At 30.7% G+C, this 20,943-nt stretch overlaps 2 protein-coding genes across 18 annotated transcripts in view; both read left to right on the top strand.

Moving 5' to 3' along the window:
• LOC107993170 (CCR4-NOT transcription complex subunit 6) overlaps window positions 1-20,943 on the top strand; it is a 587,279-nt gene that overhangs the window by 80,907 nt on the left and 485,429 nt on the right. For 2 of the 17 annotated variants that reach the window (XM_028664485.2, XM_062076973.1), the window contains exon 4: window positions 13,427-13,570. The exons of the other annotated variants lie outside the window; for them this stretch is intronic. In XM_028664485.2, coding sequence (XP_028520286.1) covers window positions 13,427-13,449 — 23 coding nt within the window. In that variant the 3' untranslated portion in view covers window positions 13,450-13,570. Of the gene's footprint in view, window positions 1-13,426; window positions 13,571-20,943 lie in introns of those variants that run through there. 17 annotated transcript variants of the gene reach the window in all.
• On the top strand, window positions 6,754-13,570 carry LOC107993169 (uncharacterized). Its single transcript, XM_017049439.3, has one exon. It carries the CDS (start codon window positions 7,213-7,215, stop codon window positions 9,220-9,222), a length of 2,010 nt encoding a protein of 669 aa, XP_016904928.2. The 5' UTR covers window positions 6,754-7,212; the 3' UTR covers window positions 9,223-13,570.

Genomic DNA, 20,943 nt, shown 5'->3' with positions numbered 1-20,943 from the left:
TATAGGAATGGGGGTTGTATTATCGGGAAATGGATTACCGTGAAGAGACCATGGATGGTCAATTTTTCCTGAAATCGCCTAATATTTAAACGCTTCGATAGTGAATGACGGTTAATACCATGGAGTATTTATTTGTAAAATCGAGATATTTATGAACGATAAATCAAATATTTTATACCTGCAAAAATATATCGATGCTTATTCGTTTTTCGCGTATAAATCATTCAACAAACTATCTCTGGTTTTTGATTTTTCATTTTAATTTCTACGTATGGACAGACTGATTCGTATGAATTTTAATAACATATATGAAATTGGTTAAAACTAGTAATTTGTGAAATATACGTGCAAATCTTTTTTTACGCATTTATTTCTCGTTTTGCCTTGCGATAATAATATATTTGGTTTTTCTCTTGCGTTGGAGAGTTCAGAAATTAATCAAATTATATTTTCTGACGATCACTTGAATAGTTCAAGAATCTTTATTATTATTATTTTTTAATTATAATTACTGTGTTACTAATTGATTCCGAGTTTTGATTCAAAATCATTTAATCTATAAATAATAATTTACATAAAATCTCATTATATATTGATGTTTTGATTGTGATAAAATTCAAACAAGATATCTATATGTTAATAATTTCTATTCTATAAAATAAAGAGTAATTCAAATTTTTGAGCTTGAATTTTACATTCCTTGCAAAAATGAGTAAATTTAAGATGCGAAGATGTAGAAATTACAATTTTTATGAAAATTGGTATATAAAAAAATTCCTCCTGATAATTTATTTTTCAAGTTAGAAGAAATTCATTCGATAAAAAGCGAGACAAAGATACAATGTGACAAAAATGGAATCATTATCTCACCTCAGTTAATTCAAAATTAAATTGCTTATAACTTCATAATTCTCAGTCTATATTTTTGCAATTTCACTTTTGTTCAAACACAGCAAACATGGAATTTCTATTTTGGCTTTTAAAATATATATAATGAATGATTTTATATAATTTTATTATATTATTTACATCATGTTAATTTGTATAATATCTTGTTTTAAATTGTGTCATGATAATGATATGATCGAGAAAAGTAGCAACCAATCACATTTCACAGAATATTTGCACGATATAAAATATGTCAATGTCATATTATTAAACCTTCCTTACTTTCTCCAGGAAATACACACTTCGATAATTCAAGGTTTGTTATTTCAATGAAATAGGATTCAGTGTGAAGAAAAAGTGAAATGAATTATTATTTGTCAATCTAAAAAATATAGAAATATTCGTAACTTTTATATAATTTTATTATCGTAATTACATTAATTATATTAGATTCTCTCTTCTATTTTCTATATAAAATTATTCAGAATATAGTGATTAAACGTACAAATAAAATTTGTTTGTTGATCTAATGCTTAAAGCTAATGAATATGAGTTAAATCATAATGCATTGTATTGATTATTTTTTTTTTTTTGAAAATGATATATTCAAAATTATTACAATATTTTTTATATAAATAAAGTTAATATAATTCATAAGAATTGAAAAACAATCTGAAAAATTTAAATTAACAAATATGGAGATAAAAAATAAATCCAAAAATTTATTAATATCAAAAATTGTAATTGTTAAATAATAACTTAAATTTAAATTAAGTTAAATTTTATTAGTTTTAATAAACTAATTAAAAATTTTAAGAATTCGATCATTTCATTCAAAATAATTTATTTAACGAACAAAATATTGAATTTCATCAGAACGATTATCGATTATGAAATTCTTCGTGATTCCATATTTATTACTTAAAACCACATTCCATAAAAGATTCCATAATTATTTACATAACTTATATAACCATAAACGCCATATTTCGTGAAAAGAATACTGTCGTCAGGTTTCTTGACATATCTCACGATCTTAATCGTAAAACGCTTTAATACTCGCAATAATAGAGATGAATTAACGACTAACTACAATATTCAAATTATCATTGTTCGCTAATCGGTTTCTAAGATTGCATGGAGAATTATGCGATTGTGCCTTTTGTAAAGATATTTATCACGTTTCATTTGACAACTGCATTTAAGTACTGACTATTTATATATAGTATATATTTTCCGGTTAATTTATTGTGCTTATTTATAGTATAATAATGATTGTTTTCTTTGAAAACTTCTAATATTTTTTGTGTATGATACACGTTGTAATATTTGTTATAAAAAATAGTGAAAAAATATTTTAATATTTAATTTGATTAAACTTTTGGAAGATGCAATTTTTTTTAATTATTTTTATGTATTCTGATAATATATAACGAGTAAAATATAAAAATGTAAATTTTAATTTCAGAAAGGAAGTTATAATTAGATTGTAAATTTTTTTGCAAGTAAAATATTTAAATATTTAATTCATATATAAAATGTCACGTTATTTAAAATTTATTTTCAGATATATAAGATACATGCACATGTTATTTTATTATGTAAATATCCTTATAACTTGCATTAATTTCTTTATGATTCTAATAATTTAAATATTTGAATTAAAAAAGATAATTTTACATCATAATAATAAAATCGTAAACTTTTTTATTTTATGAAGTTCAAAATTTTTGCAATTTTTAATATTTTTTCACAATCAAAATTTTTATTTAGAATATGATAAAATTTGTTTATATTATTGTATATATTTAATTATAAAAAAAACTAATATAAGACTAGAAAAGAAAAAAATATATATTTGTATGAAAACATGAATTTGTAAAAATTCTAAATCTAATTATATATTATTTTATTTAATATCATTCAATTTTATAACACAAATAAATCAATATAATTAATATGCTGTCTTAATTACGAAATAGTAGACGCCTTTTTCCTTTCATAATATACACAAAGTCATCGTGTTTTTTCTATTCTATTCTTTCTATCTCAAGTTTATTGTTTCTTGTTTTCACTAAAACACGAGACCTTAATTCTAAGAACACTCATCTTTTTTAGCATTAGCAAACGTAACACAATTCTCAAGTTAAGTCTGTTATTAGGACACTCTAATAAATAATACATTCTAATACGTCACAAAATATTTATCCCAGAAATAACTTCAGCATAAATGCATAACAAAAATAATAATTTCAAAGATCGACGTTATATAATTCCATCGATAAAAGAAAATGAATGATTAGCAAAAATCAATTCTCTAAGAAATCTAATTGTTCTTTTTTATCATATCGAAAATAATTCACTCGAACTGTAAACCACTTTTCCACATCTTGTAAAATATAGGACAGCTAAGAAACATTTGATCGTCTGTAAATTCGAAGCGAGAAACGAAAGCGTTTCGCCATCGCGTGGTATTGGTGAATATATTTCAATGTATCGCTTTCACCGTAAAATCACTCGTTCAGAGACGTATGTATCGACCGAGATTTTCACAACGGTCACGCGGCGCACTTTCACGTAGCGCTTGGCCGTCTACTTCTCCTCTGCTCTCTTTGATATGCGTCATTTCTCTTTCACAAAAACGCCACGTATCGCTGTTTCGAAGGCGTACGTTTCAACTTGGGGGCCGATAATGTCAGGCATGATTAGTTTCTTACACGGAATACCCGTTAGGAAAGTGTGCCAAGACGTCCATGAGTTTCACGACTCGCGTGGCTTATAAAATTATGATAAATTTCATAGGAAGAAGTACATTTATGACGAACCGAGAAAGCTTTCTTTACAAGTTCACGCGTCATCCATACACCTGGGAAATGTATCGCGTTTCATTAAGGCCGGCTATTTTTGCTTCCCTCGAATTTATCGTGAAATTAATTTTTGCGATCAAAATGTTTTGTTTCGAAATTTTTGTTTAGAAATCTTTGAAGCAAATTTGAACATATTAATTAAATGAGCAAGTCATCGGACAATTAATTTTTTAAAAATTAAAATAATTAAATTATTAAATTTTTGAGATAAAACTTTTTTTCAAAATATAGAAAAGTGTCTTCTTTGTAAAACAGTGCAATTTATCCAGAACTAATCAGAGCATACTGAAATGAAAATTATATATTTATATTATATAAAATTAGAAATAAATAAAATAACAATTTATTATCGAAAGTTCATAATATATGATAAATGTATCAAATGTATTTATTTTATATTTTGATTAATATTTAATTTTTTAGCAATTTTTCCAGAAAAAAATGAAGGGAAAGAAAAAGATTATTAATTATCCCTTTATCAATTTTAATGTAAAATAAAATTAAAAATTACTTTTAGATTTAAGAGTTTGAAATTCTTTTTAAAATTGAAAGATAAATCTTCGAATTTAAGAGCATTTAAAAAATTTGAAATCATTAAATTTTTCATTAAATGGACCATTTATTCTAAAATTTCTAAAATTTATTCCCTATCGCAAAGACGATTATACCATTTAAAAGGCAAATAATCATTACGTGTTACAAAAGCGAGATTTCCATCTGGCAATTGTCGATCGTATGATATATTGCATTGACTTTCATCGATATTGATTATCAATCGAAACTAATGAATAAGACATAAATTTGTTTGATATACTCAATATCGTTTATTGCATCGAATACTCGTATGCAAAGTGAAGTTTATTGAAGCACAACAAAGTTTGCCTTGGCTCGCAAAGGAAATTAGAAGATCGTGTGTTTGTTTCATATTGATTTCTTATGTATTACAAATTGCTTGGATACATTTGCAGGAATCATGTTGATCAAAGTATCGAAGAATTCAACGAATAAGCATTATTATTTTTATTTTTTCTGAGCATCAATGATCATTATTTATTATTCATCGATAAAAATCTCGGAATTTATGACTATTTTATATGATTAATTAAACGTTGTAATTATATTCGTTAAGTTTTTAACATAGTTTTGTAATTTTCTTAAAAACAATCATATTATAACATGAAATTTCTTTTTAACCGATTTTTAAAAAGTTTTTTAAAATTTATAGTATTTATATATATAATACTTTTCGTATAAATTTCTTAAAATTATTCATTTGATTTGTTTATTTATAGCTCTTTTAATAATAAAACCTCTCTAAAAATAGTATTCTTACTATCCGGATATTCATTATAACCTGAATTACGGTTCGAGAATATAGCTTTTTAATGAATATTCGCTACTCTCTAGATTAAAAAACAGAAAGAATATTCCTACTCTTTCCTCTATCATAAATGGAAAATGAATACATTAAAAATATAAACATTTTCCTATAATAGATATAAGTATTAATAAATATTTTTCTCTAATTATTGATATTATTGATATATGAGTTTCAAGTATATTCCAAAAAAGTGGAAAATTACATAGAATTTTCAGAAAATAGTAAACTATACAGCTGCGCGCAGTAGCTGTTACTTGGTAACGTGTTAATTTCGTCGCCGTGTTTCTTGTTGGGTGGCGTAGAATTTCGTGATCGTGCTTTCTACTGCTGGCGAACAAGCGTTGTGTTCGGGGGAAGAAGAGAAGGAGAGGGATCGAACGTAGCGTTACTTCGCTCTAGATGAGTCGCGAGGAGAATCGTTCTAGAGGAGAATAGATGGGTCGTATGCGAGGGTTCAACTACGAGTTGAGGTAGCGTGCTGCAGGCGATTGATGACTTGTGACCCACTTTTAAAGGCTTGTGACCTAGATGCGAGGGTGCCGTAGCCTGATCTAAGATATCAGACTTCTCTCCTCTCCTTCCTTTTTTACCAACCGACTATTTCCCCTCGTTTTCTATTCCTTTACTCTTTCCAGTCTCGTCGTCGTCCCATCTAAGTAAGTTCACGGATGAGGATTCTTCGGAAAGTTGAAACATAACTCGTGTCCTCGTAGAATCCTCGTTTTATCCTTCTTTCTCGTGTTTTTTCTTCCATGTTATTCTTGAAGGAGCCGCCTTTCAGAGCTCTGAGCTTCTGACAGGATTCAAATGTGATAAATCATTTTAAATTACAACTTCCGATTGTTTTCTTCCGTTGTTTCGTTAATGATTATTTATACGCGATTTCATATTTTTATGATCTTTTTCTTTTACGATTTTTCCTTTCTTTTATAGTGAGAGATAGCAATGTGAGAATTTTTATGTGAAAATTATATAATATGTAATTATTTTACGTCCTTTTTATCTGTATATAAATTATATGTAAAGATATAATAACTTAAAAATCGAAATTTGATTTATTTATTAAAAAGCATAAGAATATAATACATATTCATAATTTTCTGTTTGTAACGACCATATTAATAATTAATACAACGAGAAAAAGATCCTATCTTATCTTTTTTCATAGACGATACATTTGAAACATCACCGTATAAATCACTGAATGTAATTGAATTATTTTAAATTTGAAAAATCATTAACTTTCATTTTTCTTCAACTTCCTTTAATTTACTTTTACAAATGCGTGTAGTCAGTCACGAACAATGAAATCGACCGGATGAAATTTGTCGATGCCTTCGAAAAGTTTCCAGCGACTAACGCCACCACGACGCAACTTACACCTTCCTTACTCAGCTTTCTCCGATACCTTGCTAAATTGTGACAGACTCGTCCACCGGAAGGAACAATGTTATGTGTATATTCGCGCATGGTAAAGTTGAACGGTGTGGAGAAGTACATTGTAAAGAAAGGTGGTAGCAGGTATAGATGGTGGGGATATGTCGGTGGTGAGCGTGGTACAGGTGGTGGGGGTAGTGACGAGAATAGTGGGGGGAGCTCCACGTCGCAGACCAATTCGAAAGACGGTGTAGGCGCGTTCGGCGGAGCGAGGTTCAGTGTCGTTTCAGCCGCGGTTCTGTACGGTTGTTCGACTTTCGATACTGTGTTTCAACTACGTAACCGTCCTCGCCGTAATAATTACCGGTTATTTCCGCCGTCTGGAACACAATCGTTCATATGCCGCGCGTATAAACAAAAAGTCTTCGTTCACATTAGCCAAAATCGATCGAATCAGTGTCCAAGTTTTTTGTTTGTTTGTGAAATCGATATGAAGAGGTTCGCCATGACAATGGGCTAAACCGGTGATATTCAGTTCGAGCGTCGAGAACGTTATATCCGGATTTGGGTCAATGGAATAACGTGTTAATGTGACGTATTTCACATCGATTGGAATATTCGTGAGGTGAAGAATTTGCCGATAGTCGTAATTGGGAATATAACGGTGTCGGTAACATAAGTGATCGCGGGTTTTGTAAGATGAGCCCAGCCTCCCAAGGCGGCGTGGAGGTGGAGCGATACATCGGTAGTTGTTTGATATCGTCAACCATCAGACCAGGACCCCATAAACCGATCGTCGGCAGGAAACAGGAACCTGTAATTCGCGGGAAAACGCGAGGCTGTTACGGAAACCAAAATTTTCCGAACGGAACCGAACAATGCCAGGTGCAGTATGGGCCTGGTGGTTGGACGGGCGCTCCTTTGATATCGATGACATCCAGTCCACGCAGATGTAATCAAAGATCATCACCGTCGCTCGGGCAACAACAACAGCCATCATCGTCGCAGCAACTACAACAGCAACCGCAGCAACAGCAACAGCAGGCTTGCGAGCAGCAAGTATCAGCTCATCTACACAAGAATCCACTTTCTAGATTAGCCATTCACACGCAGGGAGCGCCGTTGATTCTAGCCAATCGGTTTCACAATCGCGGCAAGATACATAACAACGGGAACGCTAATGGCATTACTAATACGATTTGCAATAATACAGGCGCGGCTAATAGTTACGTTCACAATAATAATGTGAATACCCTGACATCGAACTGTACCATGAGCAATACGGTCAGGTGTCCACCATCCTCGCGGCCTCAAAGGCCGATAGAGCTTGCGAAGAAGCAGCAAACGAATCAGAAATCGTCGGACTGTACGGCGACCAAAGACGCAACGGGAACAGGAAACATTGCGAATATCGATTCGTTGAGTATCGCGAGCGATGAAAGTTCGGGATCGAATAATTCTGAGAACAGTTTGCCACGTATCATTAAACCTCGAAAGCGCAGGAAGAAAGACAGAAAACCGCCGAACAATGCGGTCACCTCCGCGGAAGTAACGAAACACGAGGAGCAGCAACAACAGTCGAGTTCGGGCGCGATTACCGAACAATCGAACGCAGCTTCTTTAAAGTCATACGTACCGACCTGCTACGAGCAACGTTACGATATCGCACCGCCTTACCTTAGAAACCACAGAAGGCCACCCATAGCGAGGGAAAGCGGCGTGTACGGTTGCAGAGTGCAAACAACTGGCATGTCGGCGCAAGAGATAGACGCGAGGCAAAGGTATCCACATCGGCACGTGGAAGTGAAAGTGTTGGACGACAACAGAAACGTCGTGCCTGCGCAAATGCGTACCATTCCGCCAAAGGGTTATAGACATAACGGTCATCATCACCACCATAACCACGCCGGTAGTAACAATGTTCCGCGCTATCTGCATGAATATAACGATCTAACGGCGACGACGACGGCAACGACGACGACGACGACGGCGACTACGACGACAACGGGTTGCGAAGAGGGCATCAACGAGGAATTAGGGCCGTGTCAGTGCCGGTATTGTGATCCTTCGGCTCTCATATGGGACGTGGATCAGAACTGTTACTCGCCCTTCTTGACCCCGTCGCCGTCGACCGAGTTCTGTCCCGGCCACTTTTCTCGGATGCCGCTATTCTTGTCTCGGCCGAGTCTTGGTTGTCAGGAGCAAACTATCGAGAGGCTTTTCAACGGTGATAATCCTCGAACCCACCAAGAAAGGGACAGCACCGGTAGCACCGGTGTTGTGTTGAGGCGCAGCTGGAGCGACCCGACCAGTTATTTCAGCGAAGAGATCAGCACGCCCAGCAAAGATGTTGGCGTGATCGGTGATAGGGGACAGGCAGAGAGTGGGAAACGTCGAACGCTATGGCGCGGTGAATCTATCGGTATACCTGTGAATAACATTGGACTATCCGGTATGGATGTGAATGGTGGCGTGCAATCGCCTAAAGAGCTCGAGGTCTCTACGGAAATCATCACGTCGCCGAACGGCCACAGAGATTTGGAGATCAAATTCTACTCGCCTTCGCCGAATGCACCAATGGCCGAAGAAGAGAAGGGCATGTTCGAGAAAGAAGTGGACGAGGACGAGGAAGATTTCAGCGATATTTGGAGCTATCACGAGTCGAAGCTGCAACAGGATTTCCGCACGTTACTGCAAGCGGAAGAATGAACACGGAACGGATTCTCTTTCGATGTGTCTGCTGGTCCGACTTGTATGGTGAAAAGAGAGAACATTCGCGCCTGTCCGTGCTTGAATACAATTCTTCGACAGATTCGTGTGTGCGTTACGCGAGGGGAAAAGAAGCAGTGGCGTGAATACACGTCGACATGAGAGAGTGAGCGAGTGAGAAGGACGGAGAGAGAGGGAAAATTGTAAGTGTGAGCGAAAGAAAGGTGGCTCTGGAGATTCAATTAGTTTGTCGATAGAGGGAACAAAGTTGGAACGGACTTGCGTAGACGCGTGCGCGACCGCGTGAGACAGGAGCTGGTCGCGTTTACAATTTAACGATCCGCGTTCCAAAAATCATCGGTTCTTTTGCTTCGACGTATCGACGAAGTGTGTAACGTGCGTGTGATTAAATACGACGACTCCCCTTCTTCCATGCCTCTTTCTTCTTCTCCCTTCTCCTCGTCCTTCACAACTTGTCTTCACGATGACGCCCTCGTTGCTAGCACACCTCGGTGATTAACAAGTGTAACTGACGGTAACGAGCAAAACTACGTGTCGAACGATTCTTCTTCCTAACGGTGTACGTTGTATACACGTAGTATACGTGACGTGCGTGCACTCGTGAAGCACGCACGAGAGTAGGTCTGCAAGGATCGTACCTTGACGTCGGGAATACACGCGGTCTGCTTATCGATGACAACATACGACTAATAAACGGTGGTTGGCTCGCGTCGTGAAGCGAATCGACTTAAACGATAAGCTCGGCGTTGACTAGCAACCTGGAGTTCTATCGCACGAGAGAAAAATCTTTCGAAAAATATAGCACGATACGCGTAAAGATACATTACTAATTAAAGTAATCGCGTTCGGATAATCGACGTATAATCATCGATTTAAACCGTAGAGCAAACAATATTTATACATTCTTTTTCTCGTTTCTCAACTTCTTGTTGAATTATTAATCGATATTTGCATTTTTCTTACTTGCAAATTCCTCTTTATTTTGTTGAATTTTAGAAAAAAAGTACAAGTCTTAACGTCTTTCGATACCGTTACTCGATTTAATTTACGACCACGCTATATCTTGGCTCGTGCTATACACCACTGCTTTCTAGTTTTTCTATGCACCTTTAATCATTTCCCTTTTCTTTTCGCCTCTTTCTTCTACCGTTTATCGGCCCGATTTTACTGCTTTATTTTCGGCGTCGTATACTTCTCTAACTTTCAACGTTTACAATGAGATAACGCTTCTCTTCGCCGCCAACCATCGTGAACGGACAAATAGAGATGTGACTGTTTAAATCGTAACGTAGTAATCAAACGACGCAACGATGAATCATACGCCGATCATCAAAGGAACTCGTATTCTATATTTTTTTACCACAATCATGCGATGCCCGGCTCTATTTGGTTAACTTTATTATATCCTTTTTTTTTTAATTTTTTCATCTTTATATGAAATTTGTGTTCAACAAATTCTATAACGAATATTCCAATATTTAAAAATGTATTGAAATGTATTTTGATGCTATTTTCCAAAAAAATCATTGCTATTTCTAGAATATTTCTTTTAGTGATTAACAAAATGTTATCTTAATTATCTTTTATTCGCATTTAGCGACATATAAATTCATAGACAAGGATATGGTTAACTGATTTGAGATTATTTCAAAGCTTGTGCACAATTTATATTCATATAGTTCTAAGCATAAAGTTTTGAGTAAATCGTTTCGAATGATCAGATTGATTAAATTTTAGTTGTATTGACGAATATATGTATCTTCCAATTATATAATATATATATTATTTCTTTATGATAATACAATTTTCAATAAATTTTGTGATCTCTCTTTCTCTCAAAAGTTTTTATATCGATCATGTTAAATGCTTGCGTGTTTCTGAGTTTGTATTTTATTCATAATAAACAGATTAGAGAGCAAATTTTTATTTCTTTGCAATACGTTGAAAACTAAAAATCTGCTTGATCGATATCAGAAGTGAGATAGATCTTTTCCTAGAATCGAAACAAAATTTATTTTATTAATACAATTTTCATTAAATCAAACTAGAGTACAGATTCTGTGAAACTTTAATTTTAATCGTTTCGTTATTCATCGTTTATTATTTGTCAAATGACTCTGTTTAGCCAGCTATTCCTTATAAGTTGTTTTTCAGAGATCGATGTTATCAAAACGATCACGTAATCGAAAATATGGAACGTGATCTAATTATCAACGGTGATTCAGACGTGTAACCTTGAGAGACTTTTATTTATTACGGCAAAAGGATATCGCGCGAATTTTCATGAGTTATAAAACGTAAAACAGTAGAGCTAATCAATTAATCGTACTTGAGTATCGATCGAATCGATTATATGGGCATCGCGTGATGATTTCGCGATAAACCGAGCTACGCTTCTCGGTTTACAGCCGAACGATTTCTCGACTTAGGACGAGGCCATTACGGATTCCGCGAACTTTCATCGTTTCGTACACGCGAAGAAACGCGAAGAAAAATGTACGGCACGTATACATATTTAACAGACACATACACACGGAGGCAAACGTCGTGTCCTATCACCCACCATCCTTTTTTTTTTTTTTTTCATTTAGACTGCATAAGCCTAGATGACAAGGCGATTCACTTAGATTATCACCATTGTCTATATGTGTATAAGAGAAATCGCGTATTAAATCGGTCTGCCTTTTATTTACTACTTGGACCGTTAGGAAATATTAAGACGATGCGGCAATTTCGAAGGCAACGAAAGAGCGAGCCGCGAGAATTACTGACGACTAATTAGGCTTAACGCGCGTGCGTGCTTCGTGTCGAGAGGGTTTAACCAACGAGATGCAAAGTCCTACACGAAGAATCATATTGGCAATATTTCTCTCTTGCTGGCTCTCATCAGTACGTAGCAAGTTTTATTGCTAAGTAGCAACAGATAAATATTGATGTTGACACTTGTTAAAGCAGCACTAACCGCGTATCAAATACGAAAGAAAAGATAATTGTTGCTGCTTTAATAACATCGTCGTTGATATTTTTCTTCGAGTATAATGTCGTTCGGATGATATCACGTTCGCTCTTGTGTAACCAAAAGCGTGTGTTACCCTATCGTATAGCGTTTACCAATAAATTTGTGTCGACTTTTCTCTCTTATTTTTTTTTTTTTCTCTCCATTAAAAATATATTATATTTTTCCTTCTTTCTTTCTTCTTCTTCTTTTTTTTTTATATATATACATATATATCGAGATAGTGCATTATTCGTTGGCAGCGTTTGTCGAAAAACGATCAGATTGCACTTGTAATCCGTCTTTCCGGAAGAAAGGTTTTCGCTCGAGAACGCATCGTCATCGCCGTCGCTAACGGATACACGTTATGGAACGAGTTTTCGTAGCTCGATACAATTCAAAACGATAATATTGTTCGCACCCGAAGCTTGTCCATTTATAGTTTTCACGAACGAGAAAATGTTTAATTTATTCGTTATTGAGTTGTCGAGTTTATTTTTCCTCGTTCTTCTTCTTTTTTTTTTTTTTTCTTTTAGGAAATTGAGCGAGCAATGGTATGCAAACTTCGTGTTTTGTATTATTAAATGTTTGTAGAATGCAACTGAAATGAAAGTTGGTGAAAATGATTTCAACGTGTAGGGATGAAAGAATTAACGGTATGCTTTTTAATCAAACGATCCAGCGACTCTTTACTAAGAAACGAAAAGATGAAAAATTATATTCGATGTTTAGTTTTCCTTCTGTAAAAAATTCGATCGCAATTGAGTCGGAATTCAACGAAAAATAAATTTGATTTTAGTTTATACCGATCATATTGAATTTCGACGAATGCTTTTTCTCGGTTTTATTCTGCTTTTTGTGTTTGTTGATTGTGATCATTTATCAATTGTGCTTTTTGCTATCTGATCTTTAAAAAAAGTGAGAGAGAACGAGAGAGAGAGAAAGAGATTTGAAAATTGTCGAAAAATGTTTTGAAAGAGATTTCACGTTATTTTATGAATAATATTTCGATATTTTTTTTACAATCTGTTTTCATGAATGATTATTTTTTCTTTTATTCGATTCTTTTTTTTTTTTTTTTATTATTATTTTTTTCACTTTTCATCGTTTTTATTTCTGTTTGATACTTCTTCCTCTCTCTCTCTCTATGGATGTTTTTATTTTAAACGTTGTTGTTTGACGATACAGGTATTGTGATAACGAAACGATGATACACTCAATTCTGCTTCGTCGTCCAGACTGATCAACGCCGATCAACCAATGTCGCTATAGTGCTTTACTGCACTAACTCAAATTGTTTGAGAAATTCAATAAAAAATGTCATTAATTTAATTTTGCATATCTCAGAATTTTATTGGTACCCATTGTTTTAATACTCCTTCAAATATTATCATAAAAACACAACACAGATAATAAACAGTAATAAATTTATTTCGTAAAATTTACGATATTACGTGTATTTTTATTATAATTTAATTTTTTTTTTTCGTTGCTTGTAAATATAATATCTTTGATATTTCAAATTTTTGTGAAAATATTAATCATTTATTTATACGTTTTCTCATTGTTTATTAAGAACAATTTTATATATCAATAAAACAGGATATGTACGTATAAATATTCATTGAAAATCTCGTTTGAACGAAAAATTGAGATAAATTTTTTGTTTTCCTCGCAGTTCGAAGTAACGATCTGATTAATAATTTCCGGAACTCTCATTTTCTCGGTAATTATCAAATTTGTGTTTTTATTTTTCGTTAGATCGTGATTAATGATAATACTTTCGTTTATTCAAATGCACATCTCTTTGATTGCAATAAAATTAAATTTATTCCAGTCTAGGTTAGGTTATGCATTAGATACTGTCGACCTCTTTCTTATCTTTCAATTGAGTAATGGCGCCTACGTTGATTGCGTGGGTTGTAAACTGTTATAATTCTCCTACGTTGTAATATATCTACTTCATCTGCATACTTTTCATCGTCTCTTTTACTATTTCTTGAAATTTTTCAAACATTTCTCGGGAACGTATGATATTCGTTTGATCTATGCATATATCGTCGCTTTACAGAAAGAATGACTAAATATGGACAACTAAAAAAGAAAAATAATTTTTTCGAGAAATCAATTTCATAATATTTACGATTAGAAAATTATTAATTATTCAATGATTTTACATTAAAAAAAATTAATAATATCGTTTATCGAATATTAAAGCAATTTTATTTTGAATTATAATAAATATTTCCTGATAAGAAATAATATAATTTATTTTCTAATAATTTAATAATTAATTTTTAGAATCAATTTTTGTATAAAAATTGATTTAAATAAAATTGACGATTTTTAAATTGTTATTCTTTTAGTAAATCAATTATAGATAAAGATTAAAATCTTTTTTACGCTTATTTTATTATCATTGCTTGATAATGAAGTTTTTATATAATTCTAATTCTAATTATTATTACGTGTATATACGTTGTATTTTAATGTTTATTTTATCTTTTGTTAAAAAAATACATCACATAAACACACGAGGAGAAATAGGAAAAATAAAGTTAACACTCATGCTACATGACTCATTATTCCGTAAGTGTCTACCATTTTTCTTTCAAATTATCTTCTTTATCTTCAATTGACATCACACATTACGATATTTGTTACTCAGAAATATATTTTTTCGTTTTGTTACAATTATATATCATTTTCTATGCAATTATTTTTTCATATTTGTTTTTTTTTTTCTTTACGAATTTTATCTTTAGAAAAAAAATAATCTTTCGAAATATAGGTCAAAACTAATCAGCTGTCGAACAAATTCAAATAGAGAGAACAGAATGTCCTTTTGACTTAGAATTAACGTTCGTAATGAGTGGTAGTTAATTAACTGATCAACGTATTGTTTGACAGCATAGCCTTTCAATTAGCTAATTACTTTGTTTGAGAACGACGATGCGTCTAACAAGAGAACATCAGAAGCATACAATACAGTACTAATCTTGAGTAGTCTGCGATAAAAATTCTTTTCGTCAGAAACCATGAAAATTTAAAGTTACAACAAAAATTTCTTTTCCTAATTCGTTAAAATTAATTATTCACTTGATCTCTCTTCAATTAATATTCATTTTGTCTTATTTTTATTTGAAAAAAGAATAAAATTTTTAATTGATACATAATTAAATAATTTTTGCTTCTTATAATTTTTTAATTATATCTTATAATTTTATGACTATTTTTTATCTTTGTATTTTAGCTTTACGTTAAATTTACTTTAATCAAATTAATTATATTTAAAAAAAATATTTCTTTTTTTTATTTTTTCTATTCTCAATTTATAATATTCGATGATCGATATTGCTATGAGAAATAATAGAATTAATATGTTTGCTGATGTATGGATTTCATGTTGTCGTTATCAAGAATCAACGCTGTAAAAATAAGAGAAGAAGAATCGTTTAAAAGAATCTGAACACTTGTAATTGGAAGTTATACGATCGTGTGCTTGTTAGTAGAAGAATATTTATTCAGTAATTTTTTTTTCTTGACATTAAATACTTGTACCCATCTACATATTTGACTTGGTTTTAATTGATATCATATGACATGTTAAACACATGTATTTAATTTTATGTGAAATTTCATATCTTGTTATAATTAGAATTAATAATTTTATTACAAAAAATTCTTTCAAAATTGTATAAAATTATTTATCAGAAGATTAAAAGATATGTAATAGTTGAAATTTATTTCTTACGAAATTATTAATAATTGATAATTATGTATTAAATTGTTCCAAAAGTTATTTTCATTATTTATATGTACGCTTGCGATTCGAGAAATACTGTCTTATTTTTCACAAATTGGTTAAATTGTACGATTATATCAGATGACTTTTCACAAAAGAATGATTTTTTTAAACGATATTAAGCCAATACGAATATCTCGCAAATAAGTCAAAAGTCATTTTAGAATAGTGAAAGTTCCAAGGAGATGAAAGATTAAAACACTCGGATATAAGATAAATAAAAATTCATAAATAATAAGATATTATCGAAATATATAAATATGATTCTCCTTGATCACTATTCTAAAAAAAAATAAAGTCGAAAATATCGTAATAAAAAAAAAATATAAGACACTTATAATATCCCTCTCTATTAATAAAAAAAACTTTCGGAACAATTTATATACAATTTGTTAATTTATTAGGAAATTGTAAAGAATTTTCATTTTAAATATACGTATTTCAGCTTGGAAATGTGTATGCGTCTATGTGTTTATCATACATGACAGGCTCGTTAATTGCGAAAATATAAATGTCTGGTAGACGAGGAACAGCGCGAAAGAAAGGATAAAAGGAAATGATATCTAACTTTTTTCCCTGAGACATTTTGCCGTTGAGTAAAAGTTGCGGTACGAGCGGGACCGGAAACGCGTGCGTTTAACGTACTACAGCGATTAATCTTCACGTTTGTTGAAGCGGAGAGAGGCGATTAAACTGGCAGATAATCCTCTGTAATGGCTCCCTTTCCGTTCTAACGATGGGGTATGTGCTTTCTGCCGACGAGTTATTCCTTATCTTTAAAGTAATGTACACTTTTATCCTTCTATTTGATCAGTGAATTACTTAATATATATATTACGCGCAATTACTTATAAAAAAAGGAAAAAATCATTTCTCTTGATTTTCAATTTCTCAGGATTTTCAGTTTTCTTGTTCACAAAATTGTATTTGAATGGTAACAAATGCCGGGTAATTTTGAAAATGAAAGGTTTTGTTGTAAATTGTTGTAAATTGTCATTAATCTCTTGGATTTTTTTTTTATTATTTCTTTTTAATAACGGAAAATATTTTTTTCGTTATATTTGAATATCAAGATGATCAAGGTATTAAAATAATTAATGAATATTAATTTAATTTGCCATATTTGAATGGATGTTTTTATAATGAGATTTCAAAAAACTTTAATCTAAGATAAATAAAAGAAAAGTGTTAAAAAAATTGGAAAAATATGAATAATTATTTATAAAAAAATTTTAAATAATCTTCGATTTTTATGATAATTTTTAATATAACGTCATTATATTGAGTAATATTTGTGGAGACAATCATTGTTCATTAAGTAGTTATTAACAAAAATATTTTTTCTAAATAGTTTAAGATAGTTTTAATCAGATTATTGTGTAATTACACAGACAATTAAGACTGATTGTTTTACGATGATCAAATTAAGAAAACTAGTTCAAATCCAAACTATTAAGTTGCAACTATTAAGATCAAATAAATTTTATTTAACTTGATATGATTGAAATCTGATAAATTAATCGATATCAAATTGAATGATGAAAAATTAATTTCTATGATTTTATATTGGATTTGAATTAGATTAAATTAGATTAATAATTTTTTAATAATGATCTAATATAAACCAATTTAAGAAATTCAACTAAATTTATTTTTATTAATTACTTTTTAATGAACAACGATTGTCAAGTAAAATCACAACGCTATTCAATGTGATGACTTCGATATTGAAAAAATCATCAATATTTATACATCGTATTTAAATATGAAGCAGAAATGAAAAATATGCGAATACAGGGTTGAAAAAGCGATTACAAGATTTTTTTGCGTATTAATACAGTGAAGTGCGTAACAACAATGAGTCATAAGCGGACGAAATCGTGAACGAAAGTGAAAAGTTTCGAGAGAGATATTTCGTAACGAAGAAAAACGTGTTTTAAATTATGACTAATAGTAGTGAGGACTATCAATTGTACAGAGTTGATGCGATCGTTTTGCGAGCGTAATGTATTGGATCATAGATTTTATAACGGTATAGATATCTGTGATAGTAAATAATTATGATTAGAAGAAACTGCAAAGACATGGGTGTACAATCGTAGAGTGACAAACCGAATAATCGTATTTTGCGCTGAAAGTAATTTCACAAAATATTCTTTTTCTTTTTTTCTTTTGCAAATGAAAAAATAAATACTTATTAAAAAAAGAAAAAAAAATTAAACCTGTGCGTTCTCTTTTTTAGTTTCGCAAAATTCTTTTACTTTTTTTTTTATTGTTGCAACTTGTTTTTGTTTTTCAATTTTTTTCTTTTACAACGATGTTTGCTGTTTGAAGAATATATGAGAAAATTTTAATAACTAATAAGAGTTTTTGTTATTAAGAGGGATCGATTTAATAAAAATTAGAGAAAGTGACTTGTCATAAATCTTCTTTTTATTATAAAAGTTTCCAAGGAATTTGGCGAAAGGAAAAAAAGTAATCAAGAATATCCAATTCATCTTCATTTTCGTTGAATCCTTTTCATGGGAAATATTATTAAAAAAATATATTCTTCTATAATTTCTTAAAATTATTATTATATCTTCGTTCAACTCTTCTTTATTTCTTCGTTATTTTAATATTCCATTTTATTAAGATTTCTTCGAAAGATTGTTCCGTAAAGAAAATGTTTCCTCGAAACAGAATGAAAGAGAACGCCAGGGGTGCGTGGAAGAAATAAACATGAACGTCCACGGACGAATTCATCGGAGACCTCGATCGATGACTCGATATGATCGATTTGAATTTGCGATATTGATATGCGCACACTGGTTTCATAATGTTTCTGTTCTCATTGGTGGAACTATTGAAATCATTGAAATTTTGCATTCGTGTTTTTTTACTTGTTTCACGATTAGATTCTTCTCTCGATCAATATAAATTGTGAAGCGTATATCAAAGTAAAATGTACTGTTTATAAATAACGATTATTTTTTCCTATACTTGATATCTTCAGCGAATCAAATTAAAATATAAATATAAATAAGGAAAAGAATAAACAATAATTTTTATTCGTTAGATAAGTGCGTAAGTTGTAACTCTTTCTAATTATTATATATAAGTTTTTATTTTAATAATGAACAGTATGTTATAATAATATGGATTATAATAAATAAAAAAAAAAAATGCTGATTTTAATTTTTAAAATCGATTTCATGCAATTCCAATTTTTTATAATTCTGTTTTTGTAAATTCACGACAATAATAAAAAGACAATTTGACAATTTTTAAAAAATTTATTTCGCGATATATTATTGTATTAATTTTTAAAAGGATTAATAGATTTCGTTATGAGTGAATAGATTGTCGTTTTACGAAAAATAATTCATTTATATTTTGAATTACATTTTGAATCGTTAATCGTTTTTGTTGTTATAATAGCAATTGAATTCATTTGTTATAAAAAATTAATTATAATAAATAAATAATAAATAATAAATAATATATATATAATAAATAATAAAAAAATATATAATAAATAAATAATAAATAAATAATAAATTAATATAATAAATTATATAAAATTAATAATATTCAAAATAATGTAATTTTTTTTAAAGTTTTCAAAGAGTGGAAGACTTTCTCCCGGTCGTTTAAATTATTTCATGGAGCGAAAAATAAATCATAATCCGATGGAAATGAATGTGAGAGACACATTAAAATATTTCAATTTATTTTATAAAACATATTTTATGCCTCTATAAAAATGTGTAATTCGGTATAAAATCATGAAATTTAACAAAATTTTATTCCTTAGATATTTGTGATTCTTCTATTCAGACTCTTTTTCAATTATTAAAAATACTTTACATAATTAAATAATATAATTTAAGCAAAAGAAAATTTTAATTTTTATACGTTTACAAATATTACACGAAATATAATTAATTCTTCGATGATCTCTTTGATATCATTATCTTTTTTTATTATTTATTATACATAAATTCGTTGAAAAAAATATAAAACTTCCTTTGAAACATTTGATCCAATAAATGTCTTTGAAATTTTTTTTTTTTGCACGATGCAAATAAGCGAAAGATACGTATCAAATGAATCGAACAAAATGCACACGCTATTGCAGGATTAAATTGCACGATTCATTTTTATAGTCTGATAGAACGGAATGATCATTAAATAATTATGCCATTTTCACATTCATTTTTATTCATTCATTTAAAACTGGGTAATTTGGGGCAATCCCATTTTCAGATTGTTATTTTTTTCTCTCTCTCTCTCTCCGCCAATATTACCGTACTCCTTACCAACGATTCGTTGAAATCTTTGTTTGAATCAACAACCTGATAATATCAATTTAAATTATTGCATCATCATTAAGCAGGCTGTACACCCATTATTCCTGTATCGTGCACCGCATTACTTTTCCATTTTCCGTGTACTGACATAATTGTGTAATAAATGGTATGCAGAGAAACGCGAATAATTTTATCATAACGCATTCGTTTCGTTCGTTCGTTCGTTTGTTTCACTGGTCTTTGCATACATATGCTGTAACGTGACATAATGCGTGGATGAAAATTACATATAATGTATCGTACTTTTAAATTTGGTCAAATTTACTTCGTTGCTCGAGCTTTGAATGGTAGCTCAATCCGGAGATAGATGAGAATTAAGAACGATTTTTAGTACATTATTTATAGATAAAACGAGATATATACTCATTAATAATTGATAAAGAAGAATTTTTCTTTTAATAAAATAGTTGTTAAATATTAATACGTAAATAGATATATTTTGTCATTTTTTTTATTTCTGAAATTTTTTTTCAATGAATCCTTTGAACTTCGATATGAATTTTATTTAATGATCTTTTAAAATTCTTTATAAGAATATTTCATCGATT

Source organism: Apis cerana, linkage group LG7 (genome assembly GCF_029169275.1).
Source record: "Apis cerana isolate GH-2021 linkage group LG7, AcerK_1.0, whole genome shotgun sequence".
Lineage (NCBI taxonomy): Eukaryota > Metazoa > Arthropoda > Insecta > Hymenoptera > Apidae > Apis > Apis cerana.
Note: the sequence above shows the minus strand (reverse complement) of the source record. Positions and strands in the feature narration are given on the sequence as shown.

Bases quoted from the DNA above. Each gene is read 5' to 3' on its own strand.
- LOC107993169 (XM_017049439.3), top strand. From the start codon at position 7,213: ATGAGCCCAGCCTCCCAAGGCGGCGTGGAGGTGGAGCGATACATCGGT.